Source organism: Apostichopus japonicus, chromosome 15, assembly GCF_037975245.1.
Source record: "Apostichopus japonicus isolate 1M-3 chromosome 15, ASM3797524v1, whole genome shotgun sequence".
NCBI classification, from domain to species: domain Eukaryota; kingdom Metazoa; phylum Echinodermata; class Holothuroidea; order Aspidochirotida; family Stichopodidae; genus Apostichopus; species Apostichopus japonicus.
This window is the reverse complement of record NC_092575.1, coordinates 17,744,453-17,767,469: the sequence shown is the minus strand read 5'-3', so window position 1 is coordinate 17,767,469 and position 23,017 is coordinate 17,744,453. Positions and strand designations below refer to the sequence as shown.

Here is a 23,017-nt window from a genome sequence, read left to right as displayed (position 1 = left end):
TTTGGTATGCCAGTCACGGTGTAAGGAGCCCCTCTGAAACATTGTCATAAGTTAGCTCCGCCCCAATTCAGTTATTCGTGTCGATCAATTCAACACTTCAGCTGAGCTAGCGGTACATTTAATTACATTACACTCTCCAAAGACGAACGATATCTTGAATATCACAAAAATGGAGGAAGGAAGGTTGTATTTGCGATATCTCGGTGCATGCCATTCATACGCCCACTGCAACCTACTTACGAAATGGCTTTCTGCTTTCCTTTCATGTCTTTTGTTTACTCAGAAAAGGAGAGTATAGTTAAAAGGAGAATAAATAGTTCGGCAAAACCACCAGCGACACGGGAAGTGTTATACACAACAAAATCCCGTTGTCTCCGCTTTCAAGGAAGTAGCTGTGCTTCTGGGCTATTCTTGTAACATGTCCAGCGGTTCCCTTTCATGATTTGAAGTGTTTGTATATGGTTACAGTATAATATACTGATATCAAGTTCGCATAGTATAGCCTAGTCCGACCTATCGCATATACATGCAATAGCCTAATCCGACCTATCACATATACCTGAATAGCCAAATCCAACCTATCGCATATAGCCTACCTGCAATCCGACCTATCACATATACCTGAAATAGCCTAATCCGACCTATCACATATACCTGAAATAGCCTAATCCCACCTATCGCATATACCTGCAATTAGCCTAATCCGACCTATCACATATACATGCAATTAGCCTAATCCGACCTATCGCATATACCTGCAATAGCCTAATCCGACCTATCGCATATACATGCAATAGCCTAATCCGACCTATCGCATATACCTGCAATAGCCGAATCCGACCTATCACATAAACCTGCAATAGTCTAATCCGACCTATCGCATATACCTGAAATAGCCTAATCCAACCTATCGCATATACCTGCAATAGCCTAATCCGACCTATCGCATATACCTGCAATAGCCTAATCCAACCTATCGCATATACCTGAAATTCATTTTTGGCTGTTAAACTAACAGCTATGTATCGGGTATCGAAATTATAGTACTATGCTGATTTTCTTGCAATGATGCATGCACCTTTCAGGTAGAATGGAAATGCGTATATACCGTATATATATATATATATATATATATATATATATATATATATATATATATATATATATATATATATATATCTGTATACAACCCATGTTCTATTTCTATGCAATATCTGCCAGTTTCGTGAGCAACTGTAAAGTTTCATTTTGTTTTTCAACCAATTTAAAGTTACCATTAAAACTTTAATAATTATCATTAATTTTCTACCCTTTCCTCGTCAATTGTCGCGTAAGCCGCCGAACGAGACTTAGCACTTATACCAATTTATAAGTTATAGACCCACCCGTATTCATGAAGTGCTCGTGAATTTGTTTCCTCGTACGATTACGGGTAATTTGCATAAATGGGCGGGATTTATATTACTATTGATATAAATCATGTTAAATTACGTCATTTTAATTACACTTATCTGCCCTGCATACAGCCTTACAAGAAGATATCTTCGAAACTGCCTTGCAAATCGAAATCGAACGTAGGCACATGGATACTTTTTTTAAAAGAGTTACCCAAGAAAGACCATGGGAACAAAAAAACCAAACAACAAACCAGCTTATCCGCTCTCAAGCCCAGCCCCTTGCATCGAGATTGTGACAGTGTGAACATCGTCAGGTGTGTATCACGCGGTTCCCCTACAAGGAATGTAGGGAGCTGATCCGAACTCTATCAGACCATGAAATAATTAAAGGGTAATAGTTCCAAGAGCAGCCGATATATCCAAGCTTGAAGCGACAGCATTACTCGGTGAGGCGCAAAACAGTCTTCGGCTTTCTCTTCTCACACATCTGTTTTTACATCAGGTATCGCACCACAATTAGAGTATAGTGCACGTCCGCCTGAGAGGTTAACCATTGTCGGAAAATAGCTCCAAGGTGCCCTACTCTATTGATTTTTGTGGCATTTTCTGAGTCAACGTCATTCTTTTTTATGCTTGGATGCTGAAGAGGATGATATAAACTACTGATGGTCTAAAAATCTGGAGGATTGAAGTTGATTAAAGGTATTTTAGAAAATCTTGGGTGAAACAAGAAGATTCTGAAGCGACAGCTGGCAGATGGGAAGGGGAGCACTGGGATAATCTTTGAGCTGTTCTAGCTCAAATTCTAAACGGTCATGGTGGCAAAAAAGTTGAATGGTTTATGATAGCCCAAGCTGTTAGCTATCATTTGGTGGGTAGGACATTTCACTTGAAAACTTCTATCTATGCTCTATCGGCCTTGGAAAGTGACGAGTTTAGTGTGTTAGTCAATGTCAGCATATTAATTGTGGTGCGGTACCATCAATTTTTATATCATCCGTAGGGCTTCAAACCCTCAACATGATACTCGCAGACTGGCTTTGGCTTTGATTGACCGTTTTAGCTTGTCACAAATCGTAGAGAAGTCGAACAATTACAACCTTAAAGCTATAAACTGAACACAACCTTCTTTTATTGCACTTTATCCTGGAAGTTTTGAAAAGTCACTCACTCCTAATTTTCCCACGAAATAAAAACTAAATTGGCGGTATGCGAAGAAGTTACACCTAAACTATACGTTTGTTGTGCAGCTGTCAAAAGTCAATTTCATTTGACTAAAGAAAAAAGAAGGAAAAACAAAGGTCGAAAAACCAATCAAGAATGACTAAGCGGTTTTGTTTCATTTTTGAGGATGTTTGTTTTTCTTTTCAGTGACACCATTCCCCCCACAAGATAGCGCGTTTTTACAAATGTTGCTTTACAGACATGACAGGCCTACGGTGGAAACAATAGATTGACACAAAAGAAAGGAAAACAACCATAAGAAATATGGTCGACGCCCTGTGTTAGCTTATGATGTCAGCAAGTCTATACCTTTAACGTAATGTACTATACTATTTTCCTTATTTTGCGGTGAAAGTTTTTCTTTTCTTTTCTTCGTTTAAACAAACCTGTATGAAATGGTGGAATGAATTTGAAGAAAACATGTCGACTTAGCTGAGTTGCCTCTCTTGTTTGGGTTAACAAATACCCGTGTAACAATGGTAGTTGAATTCACTTGAGGCTATAAAGCTCCTTTGATTTGAACGGGACGGTATTTGCGACCTCTTTTAACATTTAGTAAAGCCTTTATACGGTATATGATAAACCTAGTATGTAGTTAGGGCCTCATAACGGGAACTTTCATTGCAAGATCCTGTGAATGGACTTAGCGTATATACTCAATGCACTGTCAATCGACCAGAGTGACCACCACAGTTTACTCGGATACGTTACTACTTTTCACAGACAATCCGAGATCTTTCATCAAACGAAACCATATCGGTCCTTATATAGGTGTCTCCAAAGTGGCCCATCAAAGTAAGTACAGTGTATTATAATTGTTTTTATATCTTTTTAAATGAAATTGTATTAAGAAAAAAAATAGACGTCAATCAAGATTCGCATGGACTAGAAAAACGAAACTAAAGCATTGTTTTGACTTGATCATTTGCTTATTTTCTTTTTGATTTATTCTTTTTGGCTATGGTATATTTGGTCACTGAGCACTTCACGAAAGTTCAGTTATTATAGGCTATATATCATACGATATCTAGGGGACCTAATGGCTACGTCATGCAAGCCCGGGGAGGGGGGGGGGTGATATTGACTGATTGCCACGGGAACATGTGGGATTAAGAACATGTGTACTGCTCTTTTCATGCAATACTTCAAAGAATATGAAATTAGTGCAGGAAAGGGGACCCGGTGACATAGTGTTACAATGCATACCAACCGATACTACCGTGCATTTTAAAACGTTCTCGTAGCCCCCCCCCTTTTCCCCGCGCAGCCTTCCCCTTCCTGCATGCTTCTCTTTACTATAGCTTCGCCCTTTTACATTCTTTTTTTGCTCTTATCTTTCTTGCTATGTCAGACATGGTAATCAGATGTTTTTCCAGTTTTACATAATCCCTCAGTGTCTTTTAGTGATGGTGTGAAAAAATAAATATGTTACAGAGGCACATATAGCAAATACTCAAGTGCACTTAGCAGGTGTCTTTTTGTATGTGGGGGCGGGGTGGGGGGGGGGGAGACACTAATCAGAAGCCAGAGTGCCTTACATACCATATAACCGTGGGTCACTTTGGATAACTTTGATGTACCAGCGGAACTCCCTGCATTTAACCTTAAATTATTGTCTTGTCATTTTCATTGAACGACAACAATTTTACATTTATCCTTTTGTATATGATAAAGGATAGGATAGTCCAGTCCAGTCATGTGTAAAAAAAAGTGTTATTAATTCAATCTTATCAGCTCACTGACCCTGTGCCTGTGCCCTAAGTTAGTGGCGATCCCTTGTGTAACCGTTTCTCAACTGTACCAGTCAGAGGCCACAGATCGCCATGGTAACCATGTAGCTTTAGATTTCATCACAGTTTCATACCCAGCAAATTAAGCCAGACAGCCCAAGGGAAATATATATCTAGAGAATTTCTATATTTTGGTATCCCGTTTTTTTTTTTGAAAGTCAGAAAATCTAATGTTGCCCACACAGTTAATTGCTAAACAAAATCCCTGCGTGGACCAAACAAGTTTAAAGCTATCTCCGGCCCCTCCCCCTCCCCCAGTAAACTGCCCTGTCAATCGTCACTAGGTGACTATAAAACATATATATATATATATATATGTATATATATATATATATATATATATATATGTATATATGTATATATATATATATATATATATGTATATATATATATATATATATATATGTTGATTCTTGTTGAAACTAGTGGAACACTAGTAGTTGTTACTCAGTTTCACGCGTTGAGCGATCATCAGACAACATCAGACAACTATATATATATATATATATATATATATATATATATATATATATATATATATATATATATATATATATATATATATATATATATATATATATATATGTATATATACCCAGGTAGGCAGGGAGTCCACAGTTCCATAACAAGTTCCATAACAACTCCCTGCATAAACACTGAACGTGTTTTGTTGTTGTATATTTTTGGTGCAGTTCTTTGGAAATAAACCACATGAAAGGAAATTAATTGGTTGTAATAACACTGGAACATTGCCTGAATATTGTCTGTCTGTGTGTGCCTCTCAGTATACGATTGGTATATAAGGCACAAACCCTTTTGTGAAAACCCCGAGACAAACAGACGACCGTAGACTACCCGCGGCAGACGGGAAGCTCTGCAGAGCATGACTGTGTCTATTCATCTCTGTTTCTTTACCTTGATAGAGATATCTATGTCTAATTGTCACATTTCACCCCCCCCCCCCCTCCCCCCCCCCCAACAAGAACAAGATTTGACAGGAGAGAGAGGGGTGCCGGTGGAAGTGAGAGGTGGAGAAGAGAGACGAACGAAAGAAAAGAAATCTAGGAAGCCATAGAAAGGGACATGATGCCGAGATACCGTGTTAGAATACCATGATATTTCCACCCAACAAATATGTTTGTTTGTCAAGTATAACAGACTTACAGTAACGCGATAAGACGACAAAAATTTGATATTTGTCGAGTTACCGACTTATGCTAACTTGGCACCTCGACCAAAAAAAAAAAATTGTCGAGTAAATTGACAAACATGCATTTTTTCGTCGAAATGTCAAGTTAATATAAGTTGGTAAAACTCGACCAAAATCAACTTTCTTTTTGGTCGTCTTGTCTATAGTTTGCGCAAGTCGACAACTTAACAAAAATCAATTTCGACAAAATCAAGTTATTGAAACTATCACGTTATCGAAAGTCGATAACTTCTATATATATGTCAATCACCGAAATCGGGATTTGGAATATGTTAATGAGCTAAATCGATGATATGTCGATTTAAATAGGTATATGTCAATTTGAGTTGCTAGAAACTAGTATAAGTCTAAGGAAATTGACTTCTACCGATTTAATTCGACATATTATCGATTTAAACTGGTAGATGTCGATTTAAGTTGACATATACCGATTCGATTTATTTTTACATATCATCGATTTAAATTGGTATATGTCGATTTAAATCGGTATATGTCGATTTAAACTGGTATAAGTCGAATTAAATTGGTATATGTCGATTTAAATTGACATATACCGAATTAATTCGACATATCATCGATTTAAACTGGTATATGTCGATTTAAATTGACATATACCGATTTATTTTACTTATCATTGATTTAAATTGGTATATGTCGATTTAAATCGATGTTATGTAAACTGGTATATGTCGATTTAAATCGATGATATGTAGAATTAAACTGGTATATGTCGATGTAAATCGGTAGAAGTCAATTTAAGCTGCTGGAACTGGTATAAGTCGAAGGAAATTGGTATATGTCGATTTAAATCGGTATAAGTCGATTCCCCCACGATTTGAGACTGATAGCCCGCCAGAGAGTTTGGGTTGCTGAGGGAACATACTGCAGTCATGTCGCATTGTGTTCTTATAAGTGACATTCTCAAACAGACCCTGACCTCTAACCTCTGACTTGTGACCTGTGACCTCTGGCCAAACGGAAACCCATTCACAACAACGCCAACAAAAGGCATACATGTATAGATATACGATTCACACGAAACACGAAACACGTTCTCGTATACGTGTCATTTCCGTATAAGCGGATTGGGTCTCAAAATAGTAGGGAATCAAGAAAGGAAACAAATGCATGATATATTAATACTTATCACAAGGTCGTGTTGGCACAACAAGAATTGTTTGCCACATCACGTACTTGTTCCCCTATAGTTCAGAATTGACAAATGCTAGGCTATATATATATATATATATATATATAGTTCGTGTATATGATAGTGAGTTCAATGAATAAAATTTCATTAAAAAGCTATATTCATATATTTGTCTGCCAGATAATTAGTATTTACCCCAGATCAAAGAATATTGTTTTTTTATTGTATACGTTACCATAGGCGTTTCGTCAACTTGATAACCAAAGCCTTTGTTGTCGTTGCTTAGTGTCCAAGTATTCATATGGTAGGAATGCTGAGACAATAGATCCATATTGCAAGAAAATTAATATAGCCATTGTTTCCTCTGAAAGCTTTATGGTATTCTATTATTAAAAACCATTCAACTTGGGAAAACCGCGATCTGCTCCAGTAGACACCCTTCTATTCAAGTGGGAAGGGCTTAAAATTATAGTTATCAAATATTAAAAACAGGTGTGCTATATAGGCTATGTAGTATATATATATATATATATAGTTATAATACTGCACAAACCTACTCAGTTGAACTTGACTACCGGCCGTGTTTGATTTCTTCATCTTCCTTTTTTCTCTCCACCAGTTTCCTTGGATTTGACTTCATCGTTTCAAAGGAAATAAACTAGACCAAGAGCGAGAATAAACTCACTCGGGTATCGAAGTGAAAGTTCGAGGTGGTGCAGTTTGGTGTTATAGACGGTTTTGTACAAAATGCGTGCAATACGGATATGGTTCCTGGCGGCCTTGTCGTTCGGTTTTAATTTCGTCGTAATGATTTATCTTGCCAGTGATAGATTTTCGAATATGCCATCGGTAGGCGACGTATCATTATACCGAAATTCAAGGTATTTTATTGCCGCAACAGCTAAACCTGCCGAAGCTGACCGAAGCTGTTCCAAGAGCATTATTTATTTTGGATTAAGACAACATTGGTTTACATTTTGTAGTTTTCCGGAATTTGCGCAATATAAGCACATGATAGAGTTTCCTAGAACGGTTAACTGTCCCGAAGTGAACTGTTCCGTAAAAGTAGATTATACACAAAATGCTGCTGACATTATAGGTCACGATATCGTCGTTTTCACCGACGTCAACGAATGGATGAAACCAGAAATGTGGGATTGGCTCCATGGTAACAGAACTGAGGGCCAGATATGGACCATGATCACAGAGGAGAGCCCTCTCTACGTCCCCGGTGTACAACCGCCCGCAAAGTACGCCAACAAGTCATTCGATTGGATTGATAGTTATATGAGCGGCGCCGACTTCGTACATCCGTATGGAAAATACGAAAAATATTGTGAATATAATCGACCGCCAGCCATCGATATCCGCCAATTTCTCATAGGGAAAACGAAACTTATCTCTTGGATGGGTAGTCACTGTGAGACCCTCCAATGGGACCGGATGAAATTTGTGGAGGCCGTTAAGCAAATAATTACAGTGGACACTTACGGTAAATGTGGCGATAAAGAAGTACCATGGAATAACGATCAAATTATACTCGATACATTAGGAAAATACAAATTTTATTTAAGTTTAGAAAACAGTTGTTGTAACGAATATCTCACCGAAAAATTTTGGAGGGCCTTAGAGATGGGTATGGTACCAGTAGTTTTAGGAGCCCCTCTGGAACATTATCGTAAGTTGGCTCCGCCCAATTCATTTATTCACGTGGATCAATTCAACACTTTAGCTGAGCTAGCGGTACATTTAATTACATTACACTCCAATGACGAACGGTATCTTGAATATCACAAATGGAGGAATGAAGGTAAACTTATATCATACGGCCAAGAGGAACAGTATGTAAGACCATTGAATAACGAAACTCAATGTTCTATGTTGGGAAAACTACTAAATACGGACCTTAAAACACAACGAAAACTGGACTATTTTGGACCGCGATGGTACGGAAGTTGTATGAAATGTGGCGAAAAGGAATGGATCTCAAAATTCTTGCATGCAGAGGATCACCAAAGAAGTAATAGTGACATCTGGGCATAGAATAAGTGATGAAGATTTTTAACAAGATGCCATATCAAAAGCATTCTGCACACTAAAACTTTACCGATGCACACAGAGACAAAAAGTTGATTTCTGGTTGCGTGATCGATAAGGAATAAGAGCGAAATGATCTTACCGAATACAATTGATTCTAATTGACCATATTTCTTTCGAAGGGGTATATTTCTAAATCGTGAGATCTCAACATAAATTTTAGATGCGACTTGCAAGTCCTGTATATATGTATATATATATATGTATATATATATATGTATATGTATATATGTATATATATATATGTATATATATATATATATATATATATATATATATATATATATATATATATATTTATATATATATATATATATATATTTATATATATATATATATATATATATATATATATATATATATATATATATATATATTTATATTTATATATGTACTTATATATAGGACTTATTTCGAAAACAAAATTACTTGAAATAGTTCATGCATGAAACATCCAGCTGGACTTGTTTAATATTTCTTGGAGGAGGTGTAATATACCATTGAAGGAATGCAACTGCAGATAACTAACCCGTCCATATTTAGGATAATAAATCAGACCAATTGTGGTGATAAAATCGCTTTGTAATTGGTATTGGTAAGCGAGCACAGATTCCTTTTAATAGTTGAAGTGTGTGTTATTTTTGTAGTTTTTTATGGAGCCTTTGTCTCTTTGAGTGAATCTATAATATTAAGTATATAGGATATACATATTTGGTTTTTGCAATATTTTCCGCTTACAATTGTCAGGCTATTGTTTTTCATCTTTTGATATAGTTTTGGTTTCTTTTTATTAATGATTATTATTTCTTTACCTAAATAAACAGGTTATATCCTTCATATATTTATCAGCGTTGTGATAGAATCCATCGTTTCTAAGCTTGTGTGTTTACTTCTATGATTTCAATCTTATTGATTAACTTATCACTCCGAATAAGCAATCAATTGAATTAATTGAAAACGAAAAAAAAGCGTTTTAAACATGTGCATGCAGTGTATACAGGTATACATATATATATATAAAAAATCTCTCTTCCAAACTTAAAAATATCTGTTGTTATCTATAGTATGACTGCAGAAAATTATTTTTTGAAATGTCGCCATCACAATTTTTATTCAAAGTAATATAATCTAAGACTTTACAATTTGTAATATAATTCCATATTTAACAAGAAAAGAAGATACTTCCCCACCGATGATATTTATCGCTTAATTGCCGTTTAAAGATACCTATGAATTTTTTCCTTGTTTAGATTTATATATATATATATATATATATATACACATAGTCACCAAAACAGAACTAGTATTGTTCGATACAGATGACAAACGTCTACAGTGGAATAACGACCTTCCTAACCGGCTATATATATATATATATATATATATATATGTGAATCTTTTTCGTATATGTGACATTACCAATACTAATACGATGAAATGAGTCCGGGCGACGAAAATGTTCATGTTTTGAATCGAATTAAAAAAAAACAGTTTCTCAAAATTTAAAGATAATTTGTGGATCAAAAGATGACCAGAATGCCTCAGTTTGATCAAAACGTGACAACTTATTTGAAGTAAAATAATGCCCGATCATAGAACTGGTAAAAATGGGTGTTCACCTTCACAGATACTGCTCTTTTGAACTTAATATTCCAGACCTAAATATGATTTTAAAATCTTACTGTTAATTAACTGGGTCTTTTTTTTTTATTAAGAACCGTATTAAACTATTATATATTTACTTGTAATAAAGACCAGAGACTTGATCAATTTGAAATACATGTTTATTTAAACTCCAGAGACTTGATGTTTTCCACCGTTGATTTTTTTTTTGTTTTTTTTTTGTAGGAATTGTAGATTTGGTCACCTGGTTTTGTGTCACGTTCTTATGTTGCTCGCGTATGACTCAAATAACAGTAAAGTTCGCATGCTCCAATTACATTAACACACGCCCAGTTAAGAAGGTGTTCGTTCGCACACTCGCACCGTTACAACGCAGTTAACGTGACTATTTCTCCCTCCATTTTCCCTAATAACCTGTGCTTCGATACACTATTATTGTACTTTTGTTTATAGGTACTACGATTTCGTTGGAAGAATGATTAACTGTTACGCACTACGGGTCAACGATTCTATTATGGGAGTTTTTCGCCCCCGTAGAACTCACTATACTAATGTGCACCATAAACAAATAGTTCTAGAATTTTAATGATTGAACTGTTACCAAAACCATTCTTAGTCCCTAACAATTCCTGAATACCTATATAGGCGTACCAAAAGAAAGGACTGGGTGTTGGATAGGTGACCGGACAACTCCCCCCTGGACAATTACCCCCCGGACAATTACCCCCCAGACAACTCCCCCATGGACAATTACCCCCCCGGACAATTCCCACCCAGACAATTCCCACCCCGGACAGTTCCCACCCCAGACAATTCCCCCCCCCCCCGGACAATTCCCATCCCGGACGACTTCCCCCCGGACAATTACCCCCCGGTCAATAACCCTCCCGGACAATTTCCCCCCGGACGATTTCCCCCCCCCTCCGGACAATTTCCCCCGGACAATTGCTATGGCGCGAGAAAGCGGAATATATACGTACAAATATATATATGCTGTACTTGCGAAATACATACATGGTTAACTTCAAAAATACATTTTAGACATATTTGTTTACACATATATTCCCTGAAAATTATATTTATTCCCTTAAAGTATATATTTATATGTTCTCCAGGCGTACAGAAAGTATTTTCTTAATAACAAATATGTATTCTGTGCAAAAATATATATTCTCTTATAGTAAATATTCTGTCAAAAATATATATTCTCTAACACAAAAAATATTTTTTCTCTGCCAAGAATATATTTATTCTCTAAGAGAAAAAAAAGGTATTCTCTAAAGAAATATATATATCCTTTCAAAAAGTATGTCAATTCTCTGACCGAAAAATATTTTTCTCTAACAAAATATATAAATTCTGTGACAGAAAATATATATATTCTATTGAAAAAGTTTTTGTCTGTACAAAAATAAATGTTTATTCTTTGTAGGAAATAATATATATTCTCTAATAACAAAGTTCTATTCTGTGCAAAAAAAATATATTCTTTAAAGCAGCATTTTGCGTCCTTTTCTATGATTTTTCTCAACCTCACTGATTCCACTTTGCCATAACGACATACATAACTAGCTAATCTATTTATATTTTACTTCAAATGGTGGCATAAAAGTCGAAAAATTTGCAACTTTCAACTTTGTTGTTCTCAAAGATATTTTCCGTTGGGAACCCAATAAACCTCGCCCATAATATGAATATTTAAACACTACGAACGTCATTGACAGATACGTAATATAACACCACGCTTGATTTGTGTACAGTCTATATGGCAGTTGTACCAGGGAGTTGCATAACAACTCCCTGGTACAACCAACGCGAAGTCTTGAATCTATTTTTAGCAACGGCTCATAACTAAACCTGCATCTCTGATTGGTTGAATTCAAACTAGTGGGTTTGGCGGAATTGTATGCGATTAATTTTAACTGTGAAATTTGTCGAGGACACTCTTCTCATTTATCGACATAAATCGTTAATTACTCGCTAATTAACGCTCTTGGCAGGGTGAAACTTGGATGGTATCTTAGATTGCTGTTTTATGATTGATACATGTAAAAAAATCGATGCACATGTTAAAAAAGTGGAAAAAAGCGACCCAACGCAAAATGCTGCTTTAAGAAAAATATATATGCTAAACAAAGTACGGTGCTCTGTAAGTGCCAACTGAGATGTTTTGTTGTTCAGTAACTTCAGTGACCAGCTTATTCATCATATTGCTGTTTTCTTCACATCCACTTTCTTTCCGTTGATGTATAGAGTCCTTGCAGAAGTGCAACAAATTATTGAAAGACTGTGGTTAGAGAAGAGCAAATAGTGGAATATATGCTAAGTCTTAGCCTAGTGTAAGTAATTAGTATGCTGTTTAGAGTAGTCTAACGTTAACATCACACTACCAACTATCCTACTAACGCGCTATATCTGGACGCCATGATTGCAGTACTGCTGCTATACGTATATGTTACCTATGTTATACCAGGGAGCTGCTACTCTAACAGCTCCCTGGTTATATGATATGTTAATGGGACTGTTAAGCCGGCTAGATACAGTAGGCTATGCTGTCGATCGTATCGTCGTAATATCATATGCAATGTGATGTCGCAAAACCACTAACTTTGAACTGCATTTCGGTTCTGAGCAAGAAAGTGCATTGTACTTGCACACTTATTGCCAATATAATGAATAAGCTGTTCACTGAAGTTACTGAAACACCAACATCTCAGTTGGCACTTACAGAGCTCCGTACTTTGTTCAGCATATATATATTTCTTACAGAATATATTTTTTGCACAGAATAGAAAGGCCTACCTGACATGTCAATAAAACATTGTATCCTAATTCAACAAGTCAGTAATATGAGGCATAGCTTCGGCTTTTGTCCACAAACTTTCAGTTCTGTTACCAAATTGTTGACCCTTATTATGGCCAGCAAGAAAAGACGAAACTTTGAATTCATCGGGGGTGTTGAAGAAATTGGGAGGGTGGCTGATCATTGTAGTACTTTGCTGCTAAATGATCAGAACAACCCAGATGGCTTGAAAAAATAAAGGAGGAAATTCAAAAAGAGTGGGCTCAACTCAAGTCTCAAGTCAGTGGCAAAAATATTCCATTTGGTCCCCTATCCCAGCTTGTAATCCAGGAAGGCTACAACTATCCTCTGTTGTCTGAATTATTTAAAGTAATGGTACACCTTTTGCACGCAAAGTAAGGCTTCCAAGCGGCAGGTTTAAGCAAATGCAAGTATGTTGGAGTTTACAGTTTTTGAGTTTTAGATTCTACGGATGCCCATAAGCTCATTTCCAATGCCAATAGCCCCCTATTCGTACGAGGCGTAACGCACATGTTATCTGATAGGCTGGTCGGTGGGAGATACTGTAGCTTATAAACAAGGTTTCCACAACTTGGCGTCTGGCGACTCAAAATGACCTTTGATCTCAATAAAATATTGCACTGAACGTGTAACAACTACATACTAAATATGAGATTCGTTCAACATTCCCTTCTTGAGATATCGTGTTTACAAGGTTTACACTATTTGACCCCTGGTGAACCCAAATGACCTTTGACCTCCACATTAAACTAGAGGCTTTTGCTCCTAAATGTGGTCCCCTATTAACGAACTTAAATATGATATTGGTTTAAGCTTACATCCTTGAGATATCGTCTTTACAAGGTTTTTACTATTTGGCCCCTGGTGACTCAAAATGATCTTTGACCTACCCACAAAACAAAAGGGTTCTTCTACCCAATGTGTTACTCATATACACCAATATTAGATTGGTCAAAGCTTCACTTCCTGAGATATCGTATTTACAAGCGAGACGTTACACCCCCCCCCCCCCAACACACGCATACACACTCTCCGCCCGCATGAATGCATAGGTTACGATTGTCATCGAAACCAAAACTGAAATCTCTTGTTGCACACCCTCATTTTTACTGGAATAATAGCCTTAACCCCGCCTACATCGGCTATCAATCAATCGTCCAAGTTTCCCGAGGAAGGGGATTGTCCGGGGGGAAATTGTCCGGGGGGAAATTGTCCGGGGGGCAATTGTCATGGGTGGGAATTGTCCGGAGTGGGAATTGTCCGGGGGGCAATTGTCAGGGTTGGCAATTATCCGGGTGGGAATTGTCCGGGGGGCAATTGTCAGGGTTGGGAATTGTCCGGGGGGCAATTGTCCGAGGGTGGATCGTCCGGGGGGTAATCGTCCGGGGGGAAATCGTCCAGGGGGGAATTGTCCGGGAACCGTTGGATAGGCCTTGTGCAAGTATGATATGGTGTTGATTTTTCCTTTTTGTAAGAAAGTTTTGGTTGCAAATTAAACTGTTACTGTGGTTACTCAAACCACATTTTCAAAAGTAAAGCGTTCAATGGACCATTACACTTTCAGACTTGCAAGGCGTTGAGTAGCGCAATAACAAGTTACGAAACTTTTTCATAGATCACTACAAACATTATTGGGAAAACCATCACATGTGCTGATTTTTAAGAAGTAAGTTTAGTGTATAAGTAGTTGATATGCTGCCTTGCCGTATAAATCAGTTCGCAGGTTAATTTACTTGAACGAAAAGTTGTTTACCGTCTAACCATTACTTGATTGAAGGCCCGCATAGCCAACATATACGTAGTAACAGTAGGCCTATGTTGGGGTATAGACCGAATTGGGTTTTAGGTTGAATACGTATAATGAACAGGGTACCCGGGTGGACCGACCGAGACGGGTACCAGGCTCCGATTTTTTATGACCGGTCCCATCTCTAAATTCCAACCTCCCCTCTCCTCTCCGCCCACCAGTCCCAAAACAACAAAGTAACGTATAGGCATATCTTTATAATCACTCTCACGCCGGGGGAAAAAGAATTCGCGCATAATTAATCAACCTTAAAATCTGAACAATTAAATATCAACTGAAATGTGTAACCAAAATGGTGCAATACGGTTTCCAAAAGAGTACTAACTCGGGACAATGAGGCACCGATGAACATCTAGCATTGCCCCGTGTTGAACATACTTCACTATTTTCAAATCCCTCAAACACTTACGACCACAGGAACCGCATATCTGTTGCCATCTAATATCGAAAATTTCAAATCGGATGAATTTAAAAGTAGGTTACAACAAGAGCCCAAGGGCACTATGGTTCCTTGCTTGTAAGGAATATTTACAAAGGTGCAGCACTGTCTTAAAATTGTTATGTGGTCCGATGTACATACACAATATTATTGCCAAAAATATCACAAATCAACCGTTGGTCCTTTGAGAACCTGTTGAGGACCAGGTGTCTGATATGACCTAGAGTTGGCTCTTTTTACAGAACTCATAGAATCATCCTAATTGTACTTATTAAGAATTAAAAAAAAAAACCTTGATCTCTAATAACTTCGCACATTTAAGGTTGCAGAGGAGTCAACTTATGGACAATTTAGATTGGAATATGGCCACGAAACTTCAAACAATCAACTTGAAAGAACTACTACAGGTCACTGGAGGTCAACCTGAGGTCAAAGATCACCCAAATGCAAGTCTATTGGATTACAAGAGCGTAACTCCCAACTTTGATGGACATTTGGTTCTCAAGTTATTGCAAAATACTAGTTGTTGATCCCTAATTGACCTTTGTTGACCTTGGATCACATGACCGTTATGTTTGGAAACGATCCCTAACCCCATTCACAACTACTCCCAAAATATCAACCATGTCGGAACCTGTCAATGGCATTATTGCTTGTTTTAATATTACGGTTTTTTGGCCTCTAACTGACCTTTGGTGACCTTCACTGGTACCAAAAACAACAGGGGTCATTCTCTCACTATGGGCTATCCACCCACCAAGTTTGGTTATGATACATTATTTCCTTATTGAGATATCGTGAACACAAGCCAAGCGTCACATATATACACACACACACACACGCATATGGCTATGGCAAGCCATGTGGGACAAACACTGCATAATATATCCGCGTATTAATTCGAATATATACGCGTATTAATTCGAATATACATGTGTTGTAGCCTACATGTGTAAAGTTTCGCGTTTTGAAGCGATCTCGCGAGCCCGCCAAAACATTTATCTTTGGTACATGTACACAGCAAGAGCGGAAAATGTTTTTTCGTGTATATTCTAATTAATCCGTGCATATATTGGATTTAATCCCCATATGTATTTTATTTAATACGTGCATATATTCGAATTAATACGTGTATATATTCGAATTAATACGTGTATATATTCGAATTAATACGTGTATATATTCGAATTAATACGTGTACATATTCGAATTAATACGCGGACATTTTTAAGCCATATGATTGGCTAATAATATATACGCGTATATATTCCAATTAATACGCGTATAAATTACGATTAATACGCTGATATATTATGCAGTGTTTGTCCCACATGGCTTGCCATACACGCACACACGCCAAGTTGAATGCATAGGTTCCTTGCTCTGCAAAAAGCAAGGAACCAAAAATGGAATACTGATACCATATATGACCATGGAGGTAAAAACATGGTATGACTCACATAACTGCCTGAACAATTTTGACATCCCCAGAACGACGTCACAAAGGGGCAATTTAAAACCGGGTACCCATATAACACCATTACTGTGCTTCGATGTACTTGCATGCAAGGTCAATTTTGTCTAGTAGTATAGGGAAAGTATTGTTAATGACCTCGTTTTATATATATGGTTCAGTGATCCTCAAAAAAAGAAACAGAAAGTGATATTTGAATAAAACCTTCAATGATAAATTTGGCACGTTAATTAAAGGTCTATATTATTATGTTTTAAAACTGATATAGTATAATTTTGACGGCTGCACAAGGTTACCACTTTTGGTCGGGACTTTGAAATTGACTTTATAAAATGATGACTGTAGTTATCAGACCGTATAAAGACATTTACATGACGTCATGCACAGCGAACTGAGCCTCACGTCGTGGCGCTCTGTCAATACGGTTATGGATGGCAATATCAAGACCGCACGATTTAAAAAAGAAATATTCTCCCAAAACTGGTCATTTAAACTGGTCATTTTATTGAATGAAACTTACTCATTCCTTTAGCCATGATCGCGCCGTCCATATACCACACACATGCAACATGAGTCACTTTAATAAAATGATCTTTCTTGTCTGACCCCCCCCCCGCCTTCCCCCTCCCTTCCTGCCGGGTCAACCGATACACATGCTACTATGCAATACTATTAAAATATAATATATAATAATTAATATATAATAATTAATATATAATAATTAATATATAATAATATAATTGTTATCATAATATATCATTGTACCATTTATGTTATATTATTATGATACAATATTATTGCATGATACTATGTGTAACGGGTAATACTATATGCCACAATATGGATGTTTCACAATGTGGATGTTTCACATTATTATTGTATTATTATAATACAATGTTATTGTATGAGATTTACTATGTGAATCGGTTGTTCTACCCTCCTCAGTATAAATGGCTCTACTCATATAGGTTTATTGACCTGTATCTAACATATGAACTTCAATAAACACCAAACAGAATCTCATAAAAGAAAACATTTTGAAGAAATACTATATAAATATACTGCATATGAAACTCCTTTAATGGGAAATGGGGAGTAGTATACCCCCCCCCCCCCCACCCCTCCGCTAAATAAACAAAATCGGGGGCAAAAGACTAAAGCATCGGTCCGCAAATTTAAGCCCCCAGAAGAAGGACATTTTATTGTGGACTGAGCTAATACCCACCAAACGTCACTACACATAAACGATGCTAAAGGAGGTATGAAAGTTATATTTGTTCTATGAACTTGTTAAAGAATCAATCTACGATCATCGATCTACGTCGACAAGTTTCAAAAGATGCAATATAAACTTTCCGGCGTCTGGAAAAACTTCACAACCCACCGGAAACTTGATCACGAACGACTCTTGGACCGATCACGCCCGTATATAGTATGTAGACCGTCGGCTATAAAGCAGGGTTTCCCTAACTTTATACCCCCCCCCCCCCCACGAACCCCATGTGGATGTAAGATTTGTCCATGAACCCCCAACTTTTCGAGACACGATCTGAGTCATTATCATACTACAATACGCATAACTTATGCTTCGTAAAAGATCAAGTTCATATTGTAATATTGTAATGAAAAACACAAGAGATGAACAAATATTTATTTGGAAACTTCAAGATCAGATCAGCTTTTTATCTTCACGACGTACTGTCATGCGTACACCAACTTCTCCAAAGTCATGCGGCCTGTGTCTGTTTCATAATTTTATTTATCACATGCACGGTACGGTACTACTATGGCAACATATGCGTATGGAACGCGAGAAGAGTTTGTCGATAGGTACGACTTTTGTACATAACTAAATGATATGATATATTAGATTTGAGTTCAACAAAAAGTACTCTAGTTTTGACTTTCAGAAACGTCTCACGAACCCCCTGGGATGGGACTTACGCACCCCTGGGGGTTCATGCACCCCAGTTAGGGAACCCCTGCTATGTATGACATTACTTAAAAGGTGATTGAGATGATAGATAGAATAATAGCAATAATAAATAGAATAAGAGCAAGTACATAATATAGTATACATACCGTATATGGTAACTATCAGCATGTTGTTACTCGAGTTTCAATAACACAACTGGACGCAAACGATCCTGTGACCTTTTTTCATCCTAGCATGGTGACAGACCATCCAGCCGTGCTAGGACGAAATAAGGTCATGCCATAGAAATCCCAATCAATTTCTATGGGTCATGCGTATGGTCAGCCACGTGGGACAAACACCGCATAATGTATCCGCGTATTAATTTGAATGTATACACGTATATATTCGAATATATACGCGTACATATTATTTGCCAATCAAAAGGCGTAAATATATCCACGTATCAATTCGAATATATACACGTATTAATTCGAATATATACGCGTACATCATAAGGCGTAAACATATCCACGTATCAATTCGAATATATACACGTATTAATTCGAATAGATAAACGTATTAAGTTATGCTGTTGTCTAGATCAAGTACGTTTGTCCTGGGTGTACATCAATAGATAATAACTTTGTAAGTGCTCACTTATTGCACTGGCGAGGCTACAATGTGGATGTAAACCATAAAGACATGACATGGTTATTGTCTTATTTAATACGTGTATAATGCTCGAATTAATACGCGTATATATTCGTATTAATACGAGGATATATTATGGGGAGTTTGTCTCACATGGCTTGCCATACACGCGATCGTTTACGTCCAGATGTCACTGATGATCGCCGTGCAGGCGTGAAACTCGAGTAACATCACAAAAGCTGTCAATGAAACATTAGAGAAAATGCACCATGAAAGATCTGGTATTGAAGTAAGCAGCTAACGTGTCAACTAAAGAGCAACATGTTATTGAAACTAAAGTAAAACAGAATAAGGCATAGTCATGGCTCATTCAGTCATCCATGCATGCAGATGACTGACAGTTGTAATTTGTGAGGCTTCAAAATTCCAAAAGCAACACTTGCGAGGCGGGGCGAATTTGTTTTCCCAAGCTGAACTGACACTGAAATTATTTCCTCGATTCTGATTGGCTCTCAGCGAGCACGTGATATACTTTAGTATTCAACATGGATCCCTCCATACTCTGTCGATGTCAGTATGTTCAACACGAAATTCAAGATATTGACATTAGCAACTTTCCAGAACTTTTGGTAGGTATATATGAACGAAAGTATATAGTGTTCTTAACACAATGGAGCAACTATTCCCAACTACTGCGCCCATTATAGGCAGTCCTCGATCGTTCGTTTACTCGCTTGACTCCGCTCTACACAACACAATATGTAGCCTATTGTACTGTGTATAGTATACTACACAATGAACACAGTGCATTTGTAATTGTATACATTGTATACATGTAGCCGATTTACAGATGTACGAGGTGTTTGTGTACATTCGGAGTTGCGATACTTTTAGTTTTATAATCATAAATTCAAAATGTATTCAGTCTATGAATCATGATAGGCCTAGTCGAATATGCAGTGGCCATGAAGACGGCGAGCGAGTGTGTGTCAGCCAGTGATTGTACACACACAAAAAAAGGCATTTGACAATATGTCTGTGTCTTTTGACTTGTTAACTAGTTGTATATAGCCTTATAAAAAACTAATGGGGAGAAAAAAGAAAAAGAATTGTGGAAAAAAGAATAAAAATATATTTAATTAAAAATAGGCCTACCACCTAAAGAGGACTCGAACCAATGCCCTAAGGATCACTTCGGATTCATTGATAAACGCAGACTACCGTTCCGGTTTTGATCAGCCAATCAGAATCGAGGAAATAATTTCAGTGTCAGTTCAGTTTGGGGAAAAATTCGCATGCGGGGGAAGGGGGCGGGTTGTGCCGTGGGGTCCTGGGGCTAAGACCTATGTGGCCTTCCTTATATTTAACGTATAACCTTTCTAGCAGGCCAATACCCCTCCATCTCCATGTAGTGTGTTCCATTTGGCGTTCCACAAGCTTTTATGTGATATATTCTCCCTCTCGACAACCCACCGAAGAAAAAATGTCTGATCGAACGATTCAGTGTATAGTGTTGCCATATCTTTGGCGACCTTGTCTTTCAAAATAATTTATTTCACAGGACACTTTTCACAAAATATTTACAAACTTGTTACAACCGAGCAGTCAAACACACTCTCCACGCGAAACAGGGAACATGCGCATGTGTAGTCGTGTAGCCTTGAACACGGAACTATACCCGTGGAGTTGTTATTCCATAGCAACTCCCAGTTATATCTGAAACCGTCTCAGGTAGCATACGCCCATTAAAAGCCCCATTGACATACACACTAAATCACAAAAGTAATGTGGTGTCTACGTCTAGATAGAAGTTCTCACTAGCTAAACGCAACCCATCACCGGATAGCTGACAAGTTGGCCTTTCATGGCACCATCAAGTTTTCCTATCATGACTGTGTAGATTTTTTGCTATCGGAGCCGGAAATTTGCGTCACTTGTAAACAAACCTCTTCACTTAGTATAGTAAACAACTTTCGTACGCTGCTCCTGGGAGGCCTAAGGGGGGTCTAAAATTGCCTCAATTGACCCAATTTTTTCACCACATGTATTTACAATCATGCTTTTCAACATGCAAGGCACAACAAACTAGATCAAGATTGATAACAGGTCAACAGAGATGTTCTCCTGTTGCTTTTTGGCACTTTTCCTGAGATAGGAGAATAAGCGGGCGGATGGATATAGACTCTAATACAGGAGTTTGCCACCCTCAAAAAGACCACAAAATGGCGGAAGAGTTTTCTTTATTTGGTTTGATTTATCACGTTTACGGTTCAAGATTTATAGGGAGACTTTAAAAGCTAACTTTACTTTGGGAATGCAGTATCTTTACACTTTGAATAGTAAGCATACACAAATGGAATAATTTGCCAGTTGGTTTTGCTGATAGGGTGATACCACATTATTGTTTGCTCAATAATTATGGACTATCAGACTAACTTCAACGGGCATGTCCTATCGACAATAAAGATTAGCAGATGGCTACTATGAAAGCTTCAAATTCAACCACCATGACCGTGTTTAGATTTTGCAGTCGAAAAGGTGCACGTTTAGAATAATAATTCCCAAACCCCATAGGCCTATTGTTGCAGAATCTTCCCTGTTTCACCAACAAATTACTACAATGGCTAACTTCGCCCTTCAATCCCCCTTATTTTTTAAAAACTATATCACTAATTTATATTTCATCCTTTTCAAAGTCCATGCCGAAAAATATTGAGATAATAATAAATAATAACTGCAAACATAAAAGAAAAAAGGCTTTCGGTGAGTCAATTTAGAGATTTTTTCCCGACAATGCGTGATAGCCTTTAAGACGGATTTAATGTCTACACTATATTATACCGACGAACCAGAAAAGAATCGCTTTCGCGAAAACAACAACAACAACAATGAGACCTATGACTTTTGTGATTATAAGATTAAAATCTACATTTTTATTTAAGATATCTTTCATCTATTCCTCCTATTTGTTGTCAACAAGGAGTAAGCAAATTACCTGGAAGATTTGGTTTTTCTTCGTACTATCACTTCTCTATCATTGACAACCATTGAAAAGATGAAGCGATGGATGGGATGTGAGGGCGTTGTGGTCAAGTGGTTAAGGCAGTGGACTTGTGATCTAAGGATTACAGGTTCGAGGCCCTCGCCTGATCATTACGTTGTGTCCTTGGGCAAGGCGCTTTATCTCCATTGCCTCTCTTCACCCAGGTGTATAAATGGGGACTTGCGAGGTAACTTGTAAATATAGTTATTTGCGCCGGTTTGTGGCTGCACCCCGTGGGAAGTCCCCCGGGAGACACGTGGTTGTGGTGCACTGTGGTGCCCCAGGAGAGATTGATTGAATTGTGCACACTTTGGTGTGTAGGTGTGACAAGTTACCAATGACCAGGGTTAAAGTTGTGAGAAGGCCTTGG

The 23,017-nt window shown here is 37.5% G+C and overlaps 1 protein-coding gene across 1 annotated transcript; it reads left to right on the top strand.

The window, feature by feature from the left end:
* The first annotated feature begins 1,875 nt into the window (after positions 1 to 1,875).
* LOC139981289 (4-galactosyl-N-acetylglucosaminide 3-alpha-L-fucosyltransferase FUT6-like) lies at positions 1,876 to 9,077 on the top strand. Its single transcript, XM_071993548.1, has 4 exons — positions 1,876 to 2,099; positions 2,769 to 2,937; positions 3,345 to 3,416; positions 7,391 to 9,077. The coding sequence occupies exon 4, from the start codon at positions 7,519 to 7,521 to the stop codon at positions 8,812 to 8,814; it is 1,296 nt and encodes a 431-aa protein (XP_071849649.1). The 5' UTR covers positions 1,876 to 2,099; positions 2,769 to 2,937; positions 3,345 to 3,416; positions 7,391 to 7,518; the 3' UTR covers positions 8,815 to 9,077.
* The last annotated feature ends 13,940 nt before the right edge of the window (positions 9,078 to 23,017 follow it).